The 18,641-nt window shown below is 51.0% G+C and overlaps 1 protein-coding gene across 2 annotated transcripts in view; it reads left to right on the forward strand.

Annotated features, from left to right (window-relative positions):
• The window catches only part of CARM1 (coactivator associated arginine methyltransferase 1), a 53,933-nt gene that overhangs the window by 33,732 nt on the left and 1,560 nt on the right, over positions 1 to 18,641 (forward strand). The window contains exons 2-15 of one of the 2 annotated variants that reach the window (XM_080674902.1): positions 949 to 1,074; positions 2,490 to 2,596; positions 3,780 to 3,884; positions 8,880 to 8,990; positions 10,161 to 10,338; positions 12,382 to 12,472; positions 12,649 to 12,730; positions 16,651 to 16,736; positions 16,908 to 16,997; positions 17,433 to 17,570; positions 17,657 to 17,746; positions 17,838 to 17,950; positions 18,101 to 18,178; positions 18,448 to 18,516. In XM_080674902.1, coding sequence (XP_080531028.1) covers positions 949 to 1,074; positions 2,490 to 2,596; positions 3,780 to 3,884; positions 8,880 to 8,990; positions 10,161 to 10,338; positions 12,382 to 12,472; positions 12,649 to 12,730; positions 16,651 to 16,736; positions 16,908 to 16,997; positions 17,433 to 17,570; positions 17,657 to 17,746; positions 17,838 to 17,950; positions 18,101 to 18,178; positions 18,448 to 18,516 — 1,464 coding nt within the window. The remainder of the gene's footprint in view (positions 1 to 948; positions 1,075 to 2,489; positions 2,597 to 3,779; positions 3,885 to 8,879; positions 8,991 to 10,160; positions 10,339 to 12,381; positions 12,473 to 12,648; positions 12,731 to 16,650; positions 16,737 to 16,907; positions 16,998 to 17,432; positions 17,571 to 17,656; positions 17,747 to 17,837; positions 17,951 to 18,100; positions 18,179 to 18,447; positions 18,517 to 18,641) is intronic. The other variant, XM_080674903.1, reaches the window with a different exon arrangement.

Here is an 18,641-nt window from a genome sequence, read left to right on the forward strand (position 1 = left end):
AGGGGACTGGAGTAAAATTTTTGCTAAGAATGCATGAAAGATGCCTCACCCGTCCTGCTGTATTATATCAGAACCACAGTGTTATATGGATTTGTCTTGTTCTTATGATGCTGTTTTCACCTGTGAGCTGAAGTGGACACACTTGTGTGTGCCTGTTGAATGGATGACTAGTCGTGGTAATAATGTTGGGCATGTGGATGCAGTGCTTCCTGTTATGCACTAGATCCTATGCCTATCCCACCATTAGCCCCATTTGACAAATGAGCAAACCAAGGTTTAGAGGGGCTAAGTGACCTGCCTTGTACCACACTAAGCATCATAGGTGAGACATGAACCCAGGCTGTCCAGCTCCAGTGACAACACTCATAATCACTATGCTGCATAATAAAAAGGAGGAGAGAGTTCAGCTGAAGGAAGCAGAGGTGCTACCAAGAATTCTTTACCTCCATCCCAGCCCCACTCAACTCTGAAGGCCAACACCCCTCACCCCTGTTGTGTGGCACAAATGAATGCCGACTCCCTCGGCTGGGCACGGGCACCTCCCAGGGTCTTGGGACCCTCTGACCCTGCCAACGTTGCCCTTTTGTCGCTGTTTTTCTATCTAAGTGTCCACTGTATGAATGTACTCTATGAAGGAATCTACTTGAAATATTTGCTCCTACAGCTCCTGGCACCCCCCATCTCAGCCCTTGGTTGCCCTGTGAACAGCAGTCCTCTCTCTCTGGACAGGCTGTGTCCTTGCGTCCCTACTGCCTGATCAGCCATCACCTTGTCCTCAGCATGGGCTGGGCACATGGCAGCACTTTCAGGGAGGGATTTGTGACACCCTGGAAAAATTGGAAACAAGGGAAGCCAGAGGGTGGTGAGGACAAGACTCTAAGGTAATTGACAAGGAGCCTTGCTCACTGGCTCTAGGGCCTGCCGGCTCACACCCGCTTCTCCTCATAGATGAAGATATATGTGTATTCAAGTGCTCGGTGTCTCGTGAGACGGAGTGCAGCCGCGTGGGCAAGCAGTCTTTCATCATCACCCTGGGCTGCAACAGCGTCCTCATCCAGTTCGCTACACCCAATGGTACGTGACCCTTCTGTCCCAGTGGCACACAGAACACCAAAGCCATAAAGTCTTGGACTCTGGGCCATGGCTGGTGGGGGCCTGGAGCCTAGTTAAATTATGGCCCATCCATCTGTCCCAGCAAAGGCTCACTGTTGTTCAAAATCATATTCCCATGCAGAGATCTGTCCCCAGTCAGCACATCTTGGTTTCTAGAATACTCTGCACCAGACTCTTCCTCACTGGCTCCTTTAGGTCCTTCTGGGCTTGGCTCATATGTCCTCTCCTCCAAGAGGCCTATTCTAACCACCTGGCTGGGTTGCACCCCAGGCCTCTAGGAGGAGCCTGTCGGGTGGGGTCTGGGACCTGGCACTACCAACAGCAAAGGAGAGGGTGGAGACAAAGTCCTGAGGCAGGCAGAGGCTCTGTTCTGAGCTCAGAGAGGTCATTGGAAGGTTCTAAGCAGACCTGTCTGAGAGGACACAAGCAGACAGGTGAGGTTACTGAGGAGGGCTTGTGGTGGCTTGGGGTGGGGGGTTGGGCAGCAGTGGAGGTGGTAGGATGCCTAGGGTGAGAGACTGTTTAAAGGTCCAGCAATAGGGCTTGGTCACTGCAGAGCAGAAATCAGTGGGTCAGGTGGGCGGCAGAGGCTGTGCAGGAGAGCTCAAGTTGGAGAGGCCACCTGCCCACGGCCACCGCTAGCTCTCAGGAGCCCTCTCCCTTGGCTCTGCCCCAGGGAATGGACTTCCCATGGTTCATACCAGCCTCGGGCTACTCACCCTTGTGCACTACACACTAACTCCACATCCCCACCCCCCAGTAGCTGGCATTTTTCCTCCTACTTTCTATCTCTGATTTTGTTCTACCATTTTTCACTTGATACAAATTAGTGGTCATCATTCTATGTTAATAAATGTAGTTAATTTTGAAGGCTGTATAACATCCAGTCCTGCAGACCCATGGTGTTTGGTTCTCTGATGTGCTGCTATGTCCACTAAGGTCCATCAGTCCCCTATTGTGGGATATTGAGGTGGCGTTTCTGTATCCACTGCCATTCACAGACGCTGTGCACCACTGGGTGGACTTGCTGGGTGAATCCCAGAAATCTGTCACCCGGCTTGGCAGGCTTGTGCCCTGCAAAGGCTCCAGCCACACTGTCCTTTGGTGAGTCAGTGCTGGACCTACTACTAGCAGTCATGTGGAGCACACCTCACCCCAGAGTACGAGACAGTTGCCTTGTGTCAGCCACCAAGTGGCAGGCTTGGCTACCCTTCTTTTCCTTAAGTTTCATCATTGCCTTTTAAAAAAAGAAATCACCAAGTCACACGTGCTCAGTGCAGGAAAGTCAGGGTGTGCAGGTAGACAGAGGGCCACTGGCTCATATGAACCTTCACATCCCCAACACTGTCATGTGTGACCTAGCTTCCCCCTTCCAGATTTCTGTTCCTTCTACAACATCCTGAAGTCCTGCCGGGGCCATACCCTGGAACGCTCAGTGTTCAGCGAGCGGACGGAAGAGTCCTCCGCCGTGCAGTATTTTCAGGTGGGTACATGTGGTCCCCGGGCAGGCCACTGTCACCTGATGGCCCCCGGGAGGCTGCGCAGCACAGGGCAGGCCCACTTGGGTTCACGTCCTGGCTCTGCCCCTTACTAGCTGTGTAACCTTGGGCAGGTTTCCTCCACTTGCTGGGCCTCAGTTTCCTCATCTGTGAAACGGAGATGCCAGGGCTTGTCTAGGAGGGTTGTTGTTGGAAGGACTCAAGAGCAGATGCCCTAACCGGTTTGGCTCAGTGGATAGAGCGTCGGCCTGCGGACTGAAGGGTCCTAGGTTCGATTCCAGTCAAGGGCATGTACCTTGGTTGTGGCCACATCCCCAGTGGGGTTGTGCAGGAGACAGCTGATTGATGTTTTGCTCTCATCGATGTTTCTAACTCTCTATCCCTCTCCCTTCCTCTCTGTTAAAAAATCAATAATAATAATAAAAAAAAAAACGCAGATGAAGTTTAGGTCTGCAGGTGTTTTGAATAATGAAAGCACAGATAGAATGTACCAACCATGTAGGGCATGCCAGGCACTGGTCCAAGTGCTTTCACACGTATGGAAGTGCTTGTGCCCTCCCAACAACTCCTAGGAGGTAAGTACTATTATTGTCCCCATTTTGCAGATGAGAAAACTGAGGCTCAGAGAGGTTAAGTGACTTGCTCCAAGTCACACAGCTATTATGCAACAGAGCCAAGATGGGAAGCCAGGCCTGCCTGATGCCAAAGCCTGTGCCCCTGCCCAGGTGCCACGCTGCCTCCCGATCGCCTGTTGTCTTACCGAGAGACCCCGCAGCACCTCACCCGCCTGGCGCTCTTGAGTCCTAGGGTTCTGTTTGATCTACTCTGCTTCTTTGAGTTCCCTAAGATGGGTCAGGCGGCCCCAATTCCAGAACTCTGCCTGTGGTAAATCTTGAGTTCTGCTGATGGATTCCAGGTCCTGATGGCATCCAGCTGTGTCCTTTGGCCATGTGATGTGGAGATGTCTGTCCTCGGGGCTGCCTCTGGCTCTCGCTCCCTCTCCTGAAGTAGCCAGCAGCTGCAAGAGGGGTTGGGGCCAGCCAGGAGGGTACAGCCTCCTGCTGGAGGTTTGTGCCCAAGGTGGCCCTTCTTCTGTCTTGGGCCAGCCAGGGACTTGGCCATTTGTGCCGTCACGTGCCCTGTGCCATTGGCGTGTCTCTGTTCCAGTTTTATGGCTACCTGTCCCAGCAGCAGAACATGATGCAGGACTACGTGCGGACAGGCACCTACCAGCGTGCGATACTGCAGAACCACACGGACTTCAAGGACAAGGTAAGCAGGACCTGCTCTGCCTCTCTCCTCCTTCTCCTTCACACCCCTTCTCTCAGGCTCAGTGCCCGTCTCACTATGGCAGTTACCTCTCTCTTTTTGTTTTTTTGCTTGCGGATTTTATCTTAAATTTTTTTGGATTACAAAAGCAAAATCTACTTTTTGTAAAAACTCAAAGAACCCAGCATGTATAATATAGACATGAAAGACTTCTGTCATTTCCTTCTAAAACAACCATTGCCCCAATTTTTCCCATCATGTACCAGCATATATATTTCAGTTACTTAATCTTTTACACACACACACACACACACACACACACAAATAGGATTGTATTTTACTACATACTTTTTCTGCAAAATTCTTTTTCCCCACCTAACGGTATGTCTTGGGACGTATTATCAAGTCATATGGATGTAGTGTGACTTACCTAGTTCCCAATTTTTTTTTTAAATTTTAAATTATGCAGTATATGCCCTAGCTGGTTTGGCTCAGTGGATACAGCATTGACCTGCGGACTGAAGGGTCCCAGGTTCGATTCCGGCCAAGGGCACATGCCGGGGTTGTGATCCCCAGTGGGGGGCGTGCAGGAGGCAGCTGATCGATGATTCTCTCTCATCATTGATGTTTCTATCTCTCTCTCCTCCCTTCCTCTCTGAAATCAATAAAAATATATGTTAAAAATAAAAAATAAATTATGCAGTATCTTTTTATTTTTTCGTTAATCCCCACCCCGATGATTTTTACATTGATTTTTTTTTTTTTTTTTTTTTTTTTTTTTTTGGAGAGGGGGAGAGAGAGAGAGAGGTGAGAGAGACACATCGATTGGTTGCCTCCCTCAAGCACCTTGACCAGGGCGGGAGATCAGATGTGCAGCACATACCTGCCTCAGTGGATTGACCAGGAATGGAACCCGTAACTCTTCGGTCCGCAGGGCGACGCTCTCACCATTGAGCAACCCCAGCCAGGGCCCTAGTTTCTTTTAAGATCTTTTTAATATTACCAAGTAGCAGTATACAATGAGTCCTCACTTTTTGTTGTCAATAGGTTCTGTGATTTTAAATGAAATGACATAAAGGAAACCAGTGTACCCTAGGCTAGTGGTCGGCAAACTCATTAGTCGACAGAGCGGCAAACCACAGCTCGCAAGTCACATGTGGCTCGAGAGCCGCAGTTTGCCGACCACTGCCCTAGGCTAATTGTTATCAGCAAGACTTAGGTCTGTATGCCATCTTATCGATGTTATAATGAACGACATTGAATGAAATGATGTTGAGGATGTGCTCTATGCTCATGATTAAAAAAAGAGAACAGTACAGCTGAAACCGGTTTGGCTCAGTGGATAGAGCGTCGGCCTGCAGACTGAAGGGTCCCGGGTTCGATTCCGGTCAAGGGCATGTACTTTGGCTGCGGGCACATCCCCAGTGGGGGGTGTGCAGGAGGCAGCTGATCGATGTTTCTCTCTCATCGATGTTTCTAGCTTTCTATCCCTCTCCCTTCCTCTCTGTAAAAATATCAATAAAATATATTTAAAAAAAAAAGAGAGAACAGTACAGAGTATCTATGTTCAGAAGTGAAAGTTTATTCCCTTCTCCACCATTTTGACCCAAATGAGAGCTTGTGTTTTTCTCAATTTATCTTTGTGGGCTCTCAACATGATCCACGTATATCTGCCTCTTCCATTGTCTTGGTCATGCCACCACCACCCCACCCCAGCATTGCTGAGAATCCCCTCAGGACACTAAGCCCCCTCAGCCCTAGGGCCTGACCCTTGTATCCCAGGAAGATGTCCTGGACACAGCAGCATGCCTGTCAGAGTCATCCTGGGGTCCCCAGCTTCCTCCTAGCTGCTGGAGCAGTACTTAAGGCCCAGGAAGTGCACTCTCCTTCAGCAATGTCCGTTCCAGCTCTCCTAGGATGCCAATCCATTTCCTGGTTCTTCCAGAGCTCTGAGAGGCACCCAAGACCCTCCCACCCGACTATCACAGTGCCCCTCTGGGCGCTCACTCTGTGCCTGCCACTGTACCCAGAGCAGCTCTGCTTTAGAAATCACATACACTGAGTGACCAGATTATTATGATCTCTGAATGCGTAATAATCTGGCCACTCAGTGTATAGCCTATATAATAAAAGGCTAATATACAAATTGTCCCCTCGACCAGAAGTTCGACCAGCAGGCAGGCCAGCCAACCGCCCATGTCCCCACCCCCTGGCCAGGCTTGCCGGACCCCACCCATGCACAAATTCATGCACTGGGCCTCTAATACATACACACACACACACACACACACACACACACACACACTAGTGACCCGGTGCATGAAATTCATGCACATTAAAAGGGGATTAATTAGAGGAAATAATTTCATATTGCTATTTGCCCTTTCTCTATAATAGAATTGTCAGAGATGAAAGAAAATTAGTAAAATGTATATGAAAACCTTCCTCCTGTCAGAGTCTGGGGCTCACCACCGGACCCAGAGTCAAGTCCCCGCCCACCCACATGCACCTCAAAATCGCGTGAGACCCAGACCTGGCCGGCCCCCCCCCCAGAGTGGGCTAGGTCCAGACCTGGCCAGTCTCACCCATGTCAAGCCCTGCCAGGCAGGGGGCGTAGCCTCAGGTCCCCTGGCCCGGTGCCAGGATGGGGGGCGTGGCCTGAAGTCCCCCAGCCCAGACTGGGGTGGGGGGCGTGCCTTGAGATCCCCTGTCAAGCCCCGCTGGGTGGGAGGCATGGCCTGAGGTCCCCCGGCCCAGCACCGGGAGGGGGGCGCAGCCTCAGGTCTCCCGTCAAGCCTTGCTGGGCGGGGGCACAGCCTGAGGTCCCCTGTCAAGCCCTACTGGGTGGGGAGTTCGGTCTGAGGTCCCCTGGCCTGGTGCCGGGGTAGGGGGGGGGCGCGGCCTAAAGTCCTCTGTCAAGCCCCACCTTGTGGGAGGTGCGGCCTGAGTTCCCCCGGCCTGGCGCTGGGGCAGGAGGAGCAGCCTGAGGTCCCCTAGCCCAGCACCAGGACGGGAAGCTCACCTTGAGGTCCCCTGTCAAGCCCCATGGGGGTGGGAGAGGACGTAGCCTCAGGTCCCTGCTGATTGATTGCTCATTAAGGCTCCTTATGGGAACTTGGCCTCAGCTGTGGGTGCAGCCATCTTTGTGACAGAGTGATGGGCAATTAGCATATTCCATCTTTATTAGATAGGATACACACACACATACTAGAAGCCCGGTGCACGAAATTCGTGCACGGGGGTGGGGGGTGGCCCTCAGCCCAGCCTGCACCCTCTCCAATCTGGCTCCCAACTGCTTGCCTGCCTGCCTTCCTGATTGCCCCTAACCGCTTCTGCCTGCCAGCCTGATCACCCCCTAACCACTCCCCTGCCAGCTCAATTGTCCCTAACTTTCCTCCTCTGCTGGCCTGGTCACCCCTAACTGCCCTCCCCTGCAGGCTTGACCGCCCCCAACTGCCCTCCCTTGCAGGCCTGGTCCCTCCCAACTGCCCTCCCCTGCTGGCCATCTTGTGGTGGCCATCTTGTGTCCACATGGGGGCAGCCATCTTGTGTGTTGGAGTGATGGTCAATTTGCATATTACTCTTTTATTAGATAGGATACACACTGAGTGGCCAGATTATTATGCATTCAGAGATCATAATAATCTGGTCACTCAGTGTACATGTCGTTATCAGGAACTTTTATCCTGATTCTGCTGACGTGGAAGCAGTCAGACAAATCTGAAATGAGGGATGATCTACCACACGCTAGCCCAGGGGTGGGCAAACTTTTTGACTCGAGGGCCACAATGGGTTCTTAAACTGGACCAGAGGGCCGGAGCAAAAGCATGGATGGAGTGTTTGTGTGAACTAATATAAATTCAAAGTAAAGGAGCGGAGGGGGGGAGCAAGAGAACCGGATAGAACAGCCAGATCCGGCCCGTGGGCCGTAGTTTGCCCAAGGCTGCGCTAGCCTGTACTCTTCCAAAAGCTGAAGGCATGGGAACCATCCGCCCTTGAGAGGGTGCCCAGCTCGCCTCAGGGCTCAGGCAGCTCACTTGCCCCAGCCCAGCCACTGGCTGATTCTCCTGGCTAGCGTCGGTACACAACCAGAACACACTGCCATCAATATCCCTAACACCTCTTGGACTCCTTTTCCCCCTGCGAGGGCTGTAGAATTCCCAAAAGGACACCTCTCTCTCAGTTGTCGAACCATTTTCTGGGGAGGACCACAGTACTTAGCCCAGCTGATTCAGAGGCCATAGGGCCCATGGGGTTGGAGCCAAGTAAACTTTCCCTGGGGACTTCTCCTAGTACTCAGGGGTGCCCTGTAGGCCTGGGACTAGGGATTTCCCAGCTCCTGTCCTCTATGTGGGCCTCAGTGTCACAGGGCGCAGAGGTGTCCTTTATCTAGTGAGCGCTCATTCCGAGAAACTGCAGGCTCACTTGTGACAGCCAGGTGTCTACCATGCTACACAGATAGTTCACAACCCAATCAGTTCTTGAATCAGTTCTTCTTGAATCAGGTCTTCTTGAATCAGGTCTGAGAGCACGTGATGGTTTTAACACCCAAGCTCAGTGGTCAGCAAACTGCGGCTCGCGAGCCGCGGTTTGCCGCTCTGTTGACTAATGAGTTTGCCGACCACTGACCTAGACTCTCGATTCCAATAATTGCAGGCTGCTGTTGTTCCTTGTGATTAAGCCCCCATCCCAGTGGTCGGCAAACTCATTAGTCAACAGAGCGGTAAACCGCGGCTCTTGAGCTGCATGTGGCTCGCGAGCCGCAGTTTGCCGACCACTGCCCTAGCTGTCTTCAGAAATCCTGTTCTACCATCTTCAGATCCAGAACTGCGGGCTCCCATGTGCTCTAGGTGGCTCAGAAACCAACCTATGGGCAGCTGGCCCATGCCAAGGGGAGGCAGGCCGCAGGGCTCTCAGCTGCATGAGTCTGCAGGGATCCAGAGCCTGGTGATGTGATCACTCACAGTGTCTCGTTCTCTCTGCTCCATCCTTCCTCAGATTGTTCTTGATGTTGGGTGTGGCTCTGGAATCCTGTCATTTTTTGCCGCCCAAGCTGGAGCAAGGAAGATCTACGCGGTGGAGGCCAGCACCATGGCCCAGCACGCCGAGGTCAGTGGCCCACTGGAACCCCTGCCTGTCCTCGTCCTTCAGCTATATGCCCGCTCTAACCTGGGAAACTGGCCCTGTTGGGAGCCCCCAGGATACCTGACCCCCCCCCCCCCGGATTTAGGGGATTGTGGGGACATCATTTCTCTTTGGTCTTTTATCCCCCAAACCTGAGCTGAAGTGGTGTCCCCTCCATGACTGGTAGTCAACTACTGGGTTCAGGGGTGATTTGGGGTCTTCAGAGGCTTGGTGGCCTTGTGCTTCAGGGGACTGTGCAGTCACACAGGCCAGGGTGAGATCTCGGAACTGGCCAGTGCCTGCCTCTCTGAACCCCACTTCCCACATCTGTGAAATGTGGGTAACAACAGGGTTTCATTTCATTAGTTTAAGCTGTGATTTTCTTCCTTTTTTTGCACTGAAACCTTCATTCACAAGGTTCACAACCTAAAAACCACAAAAGGGTTAAACATTGACATTGCTCCCTTCCCCATTCCTTGCTCCCAGCCTCCTCATCGGGGAGAGGGACACATATGCAAGTTCTGCAGAGCTATTGGGTGGCTCCATCAGCAACATGTACCCTTCTTCGCCTGCCAAGGTCTTATACAGGTGGTAGCACCTGCTCTATTCCCTTAACAGTTTGTCTGCTACTGTGTCATCATATGAAGAGCTTCCTTATTCTTTCTAATGGCCACAGAGCATCCCTTTGCCCAGACGGAGCACTGTGTTAGACACAGATTATTATCACCACTTAGGCTGTTTTTCCATCGTTGCAGCACAAACGTACGCTATACTGAATGCCTCCTCATACATGTGTCACCTCTTCTGTGTGCAATTATGTTTATAGGTCAGATTTCTAGCACTGGAATTGCTGGGGTGGAGAGTATATCCCAGTTTATCTTTGGTGGCTGTAGCAGAGCCTATTATTCTCATATTCTCATCTTAACTCCCATTAGCAGTTGCCCTCTCAGGATTGATGGTGACATGAGGGGTCCAGTAAGGCCCTGAGGGAGGACTGAGGCTGTGACTAATCATGGCTCTGGTTAGGGTGCCAATGAAGGAGGCAGAGGGAATTGGGTGGCCACATGGGGACAGAAGCCTCCCCTCCCCTGAGGATGCGTAGTGGATGAGTGGGTGCAGGGACCCCCGTGACCCCTCTGGCCCACCCACCCACAGGTCTTGGTGAAGAGTAACAACCTCACCGACCGCATCGTGGTCATCCCCGGGAAGGTAGAAGAGGTCTCGCTCCCTGAGCAGGTGGATATCATTGTCTCGGAGCCCATGGGCTACATGCTCTTCAATGAGCGCATGCTCGAGAGCTACCTCCACGCCAAGAAGTACCTGAGGCCTGGTGGTGAGTGTCCCTGCTGGCACGGGGCCTGGCACCAGGGGTGCACCCACCGGGGCCCCTTTGGGGCGCCCCTGGCTGCTACTCAGTGGGCACAGTTGTGGTTCAGCTCTCTGCTGGCCTGTTTTGATGGCCTGCGGTACTAAGGGCATCTGGGGTCTCGGGCCTCCCTCCCACCTTCCTCCCCTTCCCTGTTCCCTATGCCCATCTTGCCCCGGACAAGGCCACACAGCCCGCCTGGCCAGGGTACTGAAGGGCTACCCTCAGGTCCCCTGAGAGCCTCAAGGGTGCCTGCCATCTCATGCCCTGGTGTCTTGGGGATAGTGTCTGCTGGGAATGTGGCAGGTGTGGAAGGTGTTCTGTGGTGGGCACAGAGGAGCTGACATATTGTCTTCATTCCTCACCTGGTAACTTTGCCTTCAGCCAGGGAGCAACTAGCTGTCTAGCATGCCCATCAGTGGCCTCTTGTTTGTGGCACTGTGCCTGCTCGTCCATGCTCCTAGGTCATTGGGTCACTGTTTACACCTACCCATCTGTATCCCCGTGGATTTGTGCCCAGCTCTGGAGGGGGGATCTGTGCTTGGCCCTAAACATCTGCTGATGTGTCCATTTCTTGATTCAGGTTGTGTGACTTTGAGTATTTCTGTACAAGCAGGGATTGTGTGTATGCGTATGTACATGTGGCACGAGAGGACCTGGCCAGGACAGGTGTGGGAAGCCAGCGGACTGGGGGTCCCATGGTGGGCAGGTGGGTTGGTCTGTGGGGAAGCACCTATTTGGTCCTCTGGCCTTCCCGGATCCAGGCTGCAGGGACCTGCCTTGGGCTTTGCTTCTGGAGGTGGGAGGTGACTACCATTTCTCACAACGGTGTCCTGTGTCCCAGCTGTGATTGGGAAGCTAGGCTTCCCTAGGGGAGTGTCTGGACCCACTCTCCTCCCATTCTGCCTTTAGGTAGCCAAGCCTGCTGGGGGTGGTGGGCCCACAGAGTGGACTCCTTGTGGGACATAAGGACAGATAGGAGTCAGGCTCTGGTGGGCAGCTGGACATTCTGCCCCACTGCTCACACCCTTCTCAGAGTGAGGCCTGGAGCTAGTGATGCCCCCCACTGCCCTGCCTACATGAATGTGTCTTCGTTCGATCTCAGGAAGCTCTTTGGGGGGATTGAAAGGAACCCTCTTCCCAGCTGTACACATTTAGGTGCCTTTAGGACTGGGGCACTTTCCCATGATGCTCCAAGTGACTAGCAGACTCCTGGGCAGGCAGCCCAGCAAGTGGTCTCTTAGCCAAAGTAGACCATCTCCCCTCCCCCACCCCAGCCTGAATCCTGCTAGTGCCTTGACTCCCCCCAACCCCCAGTAGGAAAAGAGAGGGAGGCCCACACCTGGAGGCCAGGTGACTCGGCCCTAGACTCACTGAGGAGCCACTGGCCCTGACTCATCTGTTCCTTGAGTCACACAGATGGAGGACCCTGTAGCCCCTCCCATTTCAAGTCATGTGCCAGACCAGGTGGCTAAAAGGCCCACCATGTCTGCCAGAGCCTGGGCAGACTCAGCTGTGGGGATTCAGCTGACCCTCCACCCAGCCTCTGACCTCAGCTGAGGTTCCTATGCCATAGCCTGGGGTTTATCCTTGCTTTTTCCAGAGAACTTTTCTTAGCTTTCCCTGGCTGCATGTCCATGGATGACAGCGCCTAAGCAACACCGCATGGCTTATGGAGCAGGCCCCAGGCATCACTCGCTTACCCTGAGGCTCTGGTGGGTTCCTTCCTGTCTCCCATGTCTCCCAGCCCTAGTAATGCGACATAAGGACAGGCCCTCCTTTCTCCCTGGCTGGCTTTCTAGGTTTGGAGAGACAGTGCATGTCAGGTGCTCGTTGGCCTCTGGCACAGTAGGTGCCCAGTACCTCTGTATTATACCGATGCATGAATGAATGGATGAATGAATGAGAGACTGGGAAGGCCCAGGGTTGGAGGTCCTGGGGCCCTTTGGAGGCTCTGCCAGGCCCTGCAGAATGTCCCACCATGACGCCAGCACCCTCCGTGCCTCCCAGGAAACATGTTCCCTACCATTGGTGATGTCCACCTCGCGCCCTTCACGGATGAACAGCTCTACATGGAGCAGTTCACTAAGGCCAACTTCTGGTGAGTGCCCTGCGTGTCCTGCCTTCTCAGGGATGGCCCTGCCTCTTTTTTTCCTTATTCTCAGTAGGACCTGAAAGACTTGGGCTGGACGAGGGCCAGCTGGGAGAGAAGACAGGCTACCCACCTGCCTCTCTGCTGCTGGTGACCTTACTGTGGGGGTTGGGGGCTTTCTGCAGGTACCAGCCATCCTTCCATGGAGTGGACCTGTCAGCCCTCCGAGGTGCCGCTGTGGATGAGTATTTCCGGCAGCCTGTAGTGGTGAGTGGAGCACCCAAGGTGCTATCACAGTTAGCACTGGGCATGGCACTCCTCTGGGGATCAGAGGGGGCGGGTCCTGTCAGGCCTTGTGCAAGCTGCAGCCCTAGGGACACCACTTTCTCTCTGAGCTCTCCCTTCTGCCCCTGAACAGAGTTCTCTCACTGATGTGTTGGGAATAAAGTGGCAATGCATATAGAGCACTTAGCACACAGTAAGCATGCAGTACATGTGAACTGTTATTAGATGAATTGATCCTTGGTGAACTGATTTTATTTGATTGATTTTAATTATTGAGATTTTTGAACTGATTATATAGACCCAGGGTACACAAATCAAGAAAGTATAAAAGTGAAAATCCTCCCTGCTCCTGTCCCCAGACACACAGTTCTCCTTCCAATAGGCAAACAATATATCATGTGTATCTTTTGAGAAGTTTTATACCTAAATGTACATATACAAATGTGTATATATACCTTCTTTCTCAAATTATATATGGCATATTCAACATACCATTCTTTCTCTGTGGTCAGAGAACATACACTGTATGATTTTAGTCCTTTGAAATTGAGAGTTGCTTCATGCCCATTATAAAGTTTCTTTTGGCTTATGTTCTATGTGTACTTGTTGAATACAGAGGTAAGTTACTCTCGGGTCCCATTTGTTAACCATGTTGGTCAAATCACTATCTCTATTATTACTGATTATAGATAAAATTTTCCATTTAGTTCTGATACTTTTTGCTTTATATTTTTGGATACATTATTTTGTGCGTACAGGTTTAGGATTATTATATCTTTCCGTTGGATTGGTCCTTTTATCATTATAAAAATGTGTCTCTACCTCAAGTGGTATTTCTTGCCTTAAGCCTTTTTTTTTTTTTAAGGCAGTTTAGCTACTTTGGTTTTATATTGGTTAATCTTTGTACATTATATATTTCTCCATCCTACTTTTAACCTTTTTGTGTCCTTATCACTTAAGGTTTGTCTCATGTAAGTAGCATGTATTTGGGTTTTTGTTTTTTAACAAGGTTAATGTTTTCTGTCTTAAGTGAATAGCCCATTTACATCAAATGTAATTGCTTTTTATGGATATAAATATTTCATTTTACTATTTTTCTATTTCTCCTGTTACGTCTTTTTAACTCTTTTCTTGCTTTCTTTTAATACATAATTGTTTTTCCTTCTTGATGTCTTTCACTAGTTTTGAGAGACTCTTGAGCAGTATCTCTTTAAATATTACCTCCGCACCATTTTCTTTCTTCTGGTATTCTGATTGCATGTACATTAAACCTTTCGCCATGTCTCAGATGGTTCTTATATTCTTTTCTATATTTCCATATTTTTTTCAATTGCTTCATTTTTGTATTTTCTTATGATTTATTTTTCAGTTCCAATTCTTTATGTCTAATCTGATTTTTAAATTCTTTTTATTTTTTATCTTTTTTTATTGATTTCAGAGAGGGAGAGAGAAGAATTTCAGTTCTCTGTGAAATTTTCCATTTTTTCACCTTCCTTCTTGAACATATTAATTATAAGTCTTTGGTCACTTTTAGTATTTGGATAAATGGTGTATTTTTGTTGTTTATCCTCTTGCTGTTTGGTTCTCATCCGTTGGTCCTGTGTTTTGGTGCCTGGTCATCAAATGCCAAAATGCAAAATTGTAAAGGCTCTGGATGATGATTTTCTTTCAAGGATTTGTTTTTTCAGACAAGATCACTTGGTCCTGGCATGCATTTGAGTGAGATACTTAATGGCTACTTTTCAGACTCAGTTGGTATATTTCCTGGGCATTAATTCTCAAACATTTTAATATTAGGTTCCCTTTACATTCTTAAAAATGGAGAACTCCAAAGAACTTTTGTTAATGTGTGTTATATCTATTGATATACTGTCTGTGTCTATTGATATTAAAAACTAAGCCCAGCCAGTGTGGCTCAGTGGTTGAGTGTCTACCTATGAACTAGGACAGTGGTCGCCAACCAGTGGTCCGCAGACCACTGGTGGTCCATGAGGTCCAAAAGGTTGGCAACCGCTGGTTTAAGGAAACGCCTGGAGCAGCGGTCGCCAACTGGTGGTCTGTGAGATCCAAAAGGTTGGCGACTGCTGAACTAAGAGGCCTTTTTTAATTCCTGATCAGGGCACGTGCCCAGGTTGTGGTCTTGATCTCTGGTGGGAGGCGTGCAGGAGGTGGCCAATCAATGTTTCTCTCCCTCTCCTTTCCTCTCTGAAATCAATAAAAAATTTTTTAAAACACAGAAAAACAAAACCTAAGCCCAAGAAATTTAAAAATATTTATTAACTCATTTAAAAAAACAACAGTAGTGAAACCATTGTCCATTAGCATAAATAGCATTTTTAAGAACAGAAACTGTTGTCCAAAACTTTTCAGTGAGGATACTGGCATTTTAAATTTGGATTCTGCTTCTGCATGCCTCTGTTGTGATATCACAGGTGAGTTAAATGAATTTGGGCAGAAAACATCTGAGTCTTATTGTGAAAATAGTTTTGACTTTGGGTGCTTTGGAAGGAACCACACTTTGAGAACTGCTGCTTTAGGGTGTAGCCTTCAGTGGTTTAAGTGGGCCCTGGTTCCAGCCTCTCAGCACTAATATGGTGCTGAACATTCCTTAGCTTTTTTTTTAAAATATATTTTTATTGATTTTTTACAGAGAGGAAGGGAGAGGGATAGAGAGCCAGAAACATCGATGAGAGAGAAACATCGATCAGCTGCCTCCTGCACATCCCCTACTGGGGATGTGCCCGCAACCAAAGTACATGCCCTTGACTGGAATCGAACCTGGGACCTTTCGGTCCGCAGGCCAACGCTCTATCCACTGAGCCAAACCGGTTAGGGCTTCCTTAGCTTTTTAGTGTCTTAGAAGTGGCCTTCTGCTTGGTTTCTTGTCCTCTAACCCCCACCCTACCCAGTGGTCGGCAAACTGCGGCTCGCGAGCCACATGTGGCTCTTTGGCCCCTTGAGTGTGGCTCTTCCACAAAAGACCACGGCCTGGGCGAGTCTATTTTGAAGAAGTGGCGTTATAAGAAGTTTAAGTTTAAAAAATGTGGCTCTCAAAAGAAATTTCAATCATTGTACTGTTGATATTTGGCTCTGTTGACTAATGAGTTTGCCGACCACTGCCCTACAGCTCAGGAATTGGTAAATGCCACAAAGTGAAATCACATACAGCACATCCACCTTGTATTTCCACACTTCCTTTAGCATCTTGGCTCCTTGTGTCCCAACTGCCTTGGTAACCCTGAGCCCCCATTTTGCTTTTCTGACCCAGGGAAACCGCTGAAAGGTCCCATACCAAGGGGGAAAGGCACAGGAAAAAGCAACTCCCTTCTTTCTAGGATCTTGGCCCCCAAAGCCTTGGCTGCTGCTATTGCTCTCCAGTGCTTTCAAGCAACTGGTTTTTTCCCTTTGTATTTTATTTGGCTCGTATAATTCTTGGCAAGAAAATCTGCATTGTAGCTGCAATTGGACATCAGCACACAGTTCTCTAACTTGCTTATCTCAGAGATCTTTCCCCATATGTTCATAAAGAGCCTCTTCGTTCTTTTTCACATACAGCCTTTTATGGATGGGCCACCAGTTTAATTAGATGTTTCCCAGTGTGTCACTTCTATAGACAATCTGTAATTAGGTGTGTGAATTTGTACATGTGCACATCTATCTAGGTTGAACTCCTGGGAGTGGAAGTCTCTAATGCATACGAACACTTATTTTGAGAGCTGTCATCTAATTGTCCTCCATGGTGTGGTACCAGTTCATCCTCCCCCAGCATGTCTGACAAGGGCTAACTGGTTTGACCTGAATGGCCTGGAGGCCATGGCCAGACTCAGGGAGAAGGGCAGGGCTCTCCCCTTCCTTGCTGGCCCCTGAGCTCAAAGCCAGGTCACCCATGTGGTCTCTCCCAGGACACATTTGACATCCGGATCCTGATGGCCAAGTCTGTCAAGTACACGGTGAACTTCTTAGAAGCCAAAGAAGGGGATCTGCACAGGTACCAGCCCTCACGTCCCTCGTCCTGGGCCACTGCTGGCTCTTGCAGGCATTCTACTGCCCCAGGTCAGGCAAGTGGGCCAAGGTCTGGGACTCTGCACCTGGCCACCCCTCTTCTCTCCTACCAGTCCCCATTCAGCTTCCCTAGTAATCACTGCCCTTTGCTTTCCAGGATAGAAATCCCATTCAAATTTCACATGCTGCATTCCGGGCTGGTTCACGGTCTGGCTTTCTGGTTTGACGTCGCATTCATTGGCTCCATGTGAGTTCAACAGAGCAGAGCATGCTGTCCCCAGCCCCTGGGACTTCTCTGCAGTTGTGAACCCCAGCCTGGCTGGTTTGGATGCTGACTGGGGGCTGGGAGGGCTCCCCTGTCCCTCCCAAAAGACAGTGAGAGCTTGCCCTGAGCCAGAGACTGTTGTGGAAAGGGAGAGTGTCCGCCTGTTCTGAGTGATTGTCCTTCACAGGGCCTGGCCAGTCTTTGGCATGTATGTCAGGGTGAATGAGCACCCCGTGACTGTTGTCTCCTTGTTGTGTATGTGTGTGGGCATGTGACTGGGACTACCTGGGTGGCCAGCCTGTCTTAGCTCCAGGGCCCCAGAAGAACTATCAGAGAGGGCAGACACCTGGGAGAGCTCCTGGTGCACAGGGTGGTGGCTCCAGCCCAGTCAAATTCATGCCTAATCCTTCTTGGCAGAATGACAGTGTGGTTGTCCACGGCCCCGACAGAGCCCCTGACCCACTGGTACCAGGTCCGGTGCCTGTTCCAGTCACCACTGTTTGCCAAGGCTGGGGACACGCTCTCAGGGACATGTCTGCTTATTGCCAACAAAAGGTACAAGCTGCCACCCTGGGCTGGGGGAGGAAGGCGTTCATCCACTCAGCCAGCTCATGGCCCCCGACTCCTGCCCTCTCTTACAGACAGAGCTATGACATCAGTATTGTGGCCCAGGTAGACCAGACAGGCTCCAAATCCAGTAACCTCCTGGATCTGAAAAACCCCTTCTTCAGGTACGATGGGCCCTTGGCCTGCATCAGAGGGAGGGGGCTCCTTCTGGCCTGCAGCCTCTTGGCCCTGCCCATGCATCCCTCTCTGCTGCAGATACACAGGCACGACACCCTCACCCCCACCTGGCTCCCACTACACATCCCCCTCAGAGAACATGTGGAACACAGGCAGCACCTACAACCTCAGCAGTGGGATGACTGTGACTGGTGAGCAGGTCCCTGTTTGGGGGTATGTAGGGGAGGGCCACTTCTTGGTCACACCTACCAGCACTCCCTGGGTAAAGCTGGTAGTTCTGGCCCCTTGAACCCTGAACAGGACACTGACCCCACCCCTGACATCTCCCTCTCTGGACACAGGGATGCCAACTGCCTATGACCTGAGCAGTGTTATCTCCGGCGGCTCCAGTGTGGGCCACAACAACCTGATTCCTTTAGGTGAGTGTCCCCGGGTCTGGGGAGGTGGGGGGGGTTTGCTGCCCAGGATGGCCCATGTGCTTGGGCCTTCTGTATCACCTTTTCCTCTTCCTGGGGCTCCTGGCTGAGGTCCTCATTCCTTTCTGCCTCGCTCTGCCACTGCTGCACTCACCCTCCCTGCACCCTGGTGTGACAGTGTGAGTGGGAGTGCCTACCTCAGGCAGAACAGGGGCCTGAGCTGGCTGGGGGCGGTGACGCCGTCTCCCTTCCTTCCTCCCTCTGCTGCGCAGCCAACACAGGGATTGTCAATCACACCCACTCCCGGATGGGCTCCATAATGAGCACAGGGATTGTCCAAGGTAACGGAGGGGGAGGGTCACCTGGGTGTGAGCATGCTGACTGCTGGGCCACCCACTGGCCCTCTCGCCTGCTCTCTCTCTCCCTGTGACTCTGCTGTGGGGCTGGGCAGGCGAGGGGGCAGAGC

This window comes from Plecotus auritus (assembly GCF_963455305.1).
Source record: "Plecotus auritus genome assembly, chromosome: 6".
In the NCBI taxonomy this organism is placed as follows: Eukaryota; Metazoa; Chordata; class Mammalia; order Chiroptera; family Vespertilionidae; genus Plecotus; species Plecotus auritus.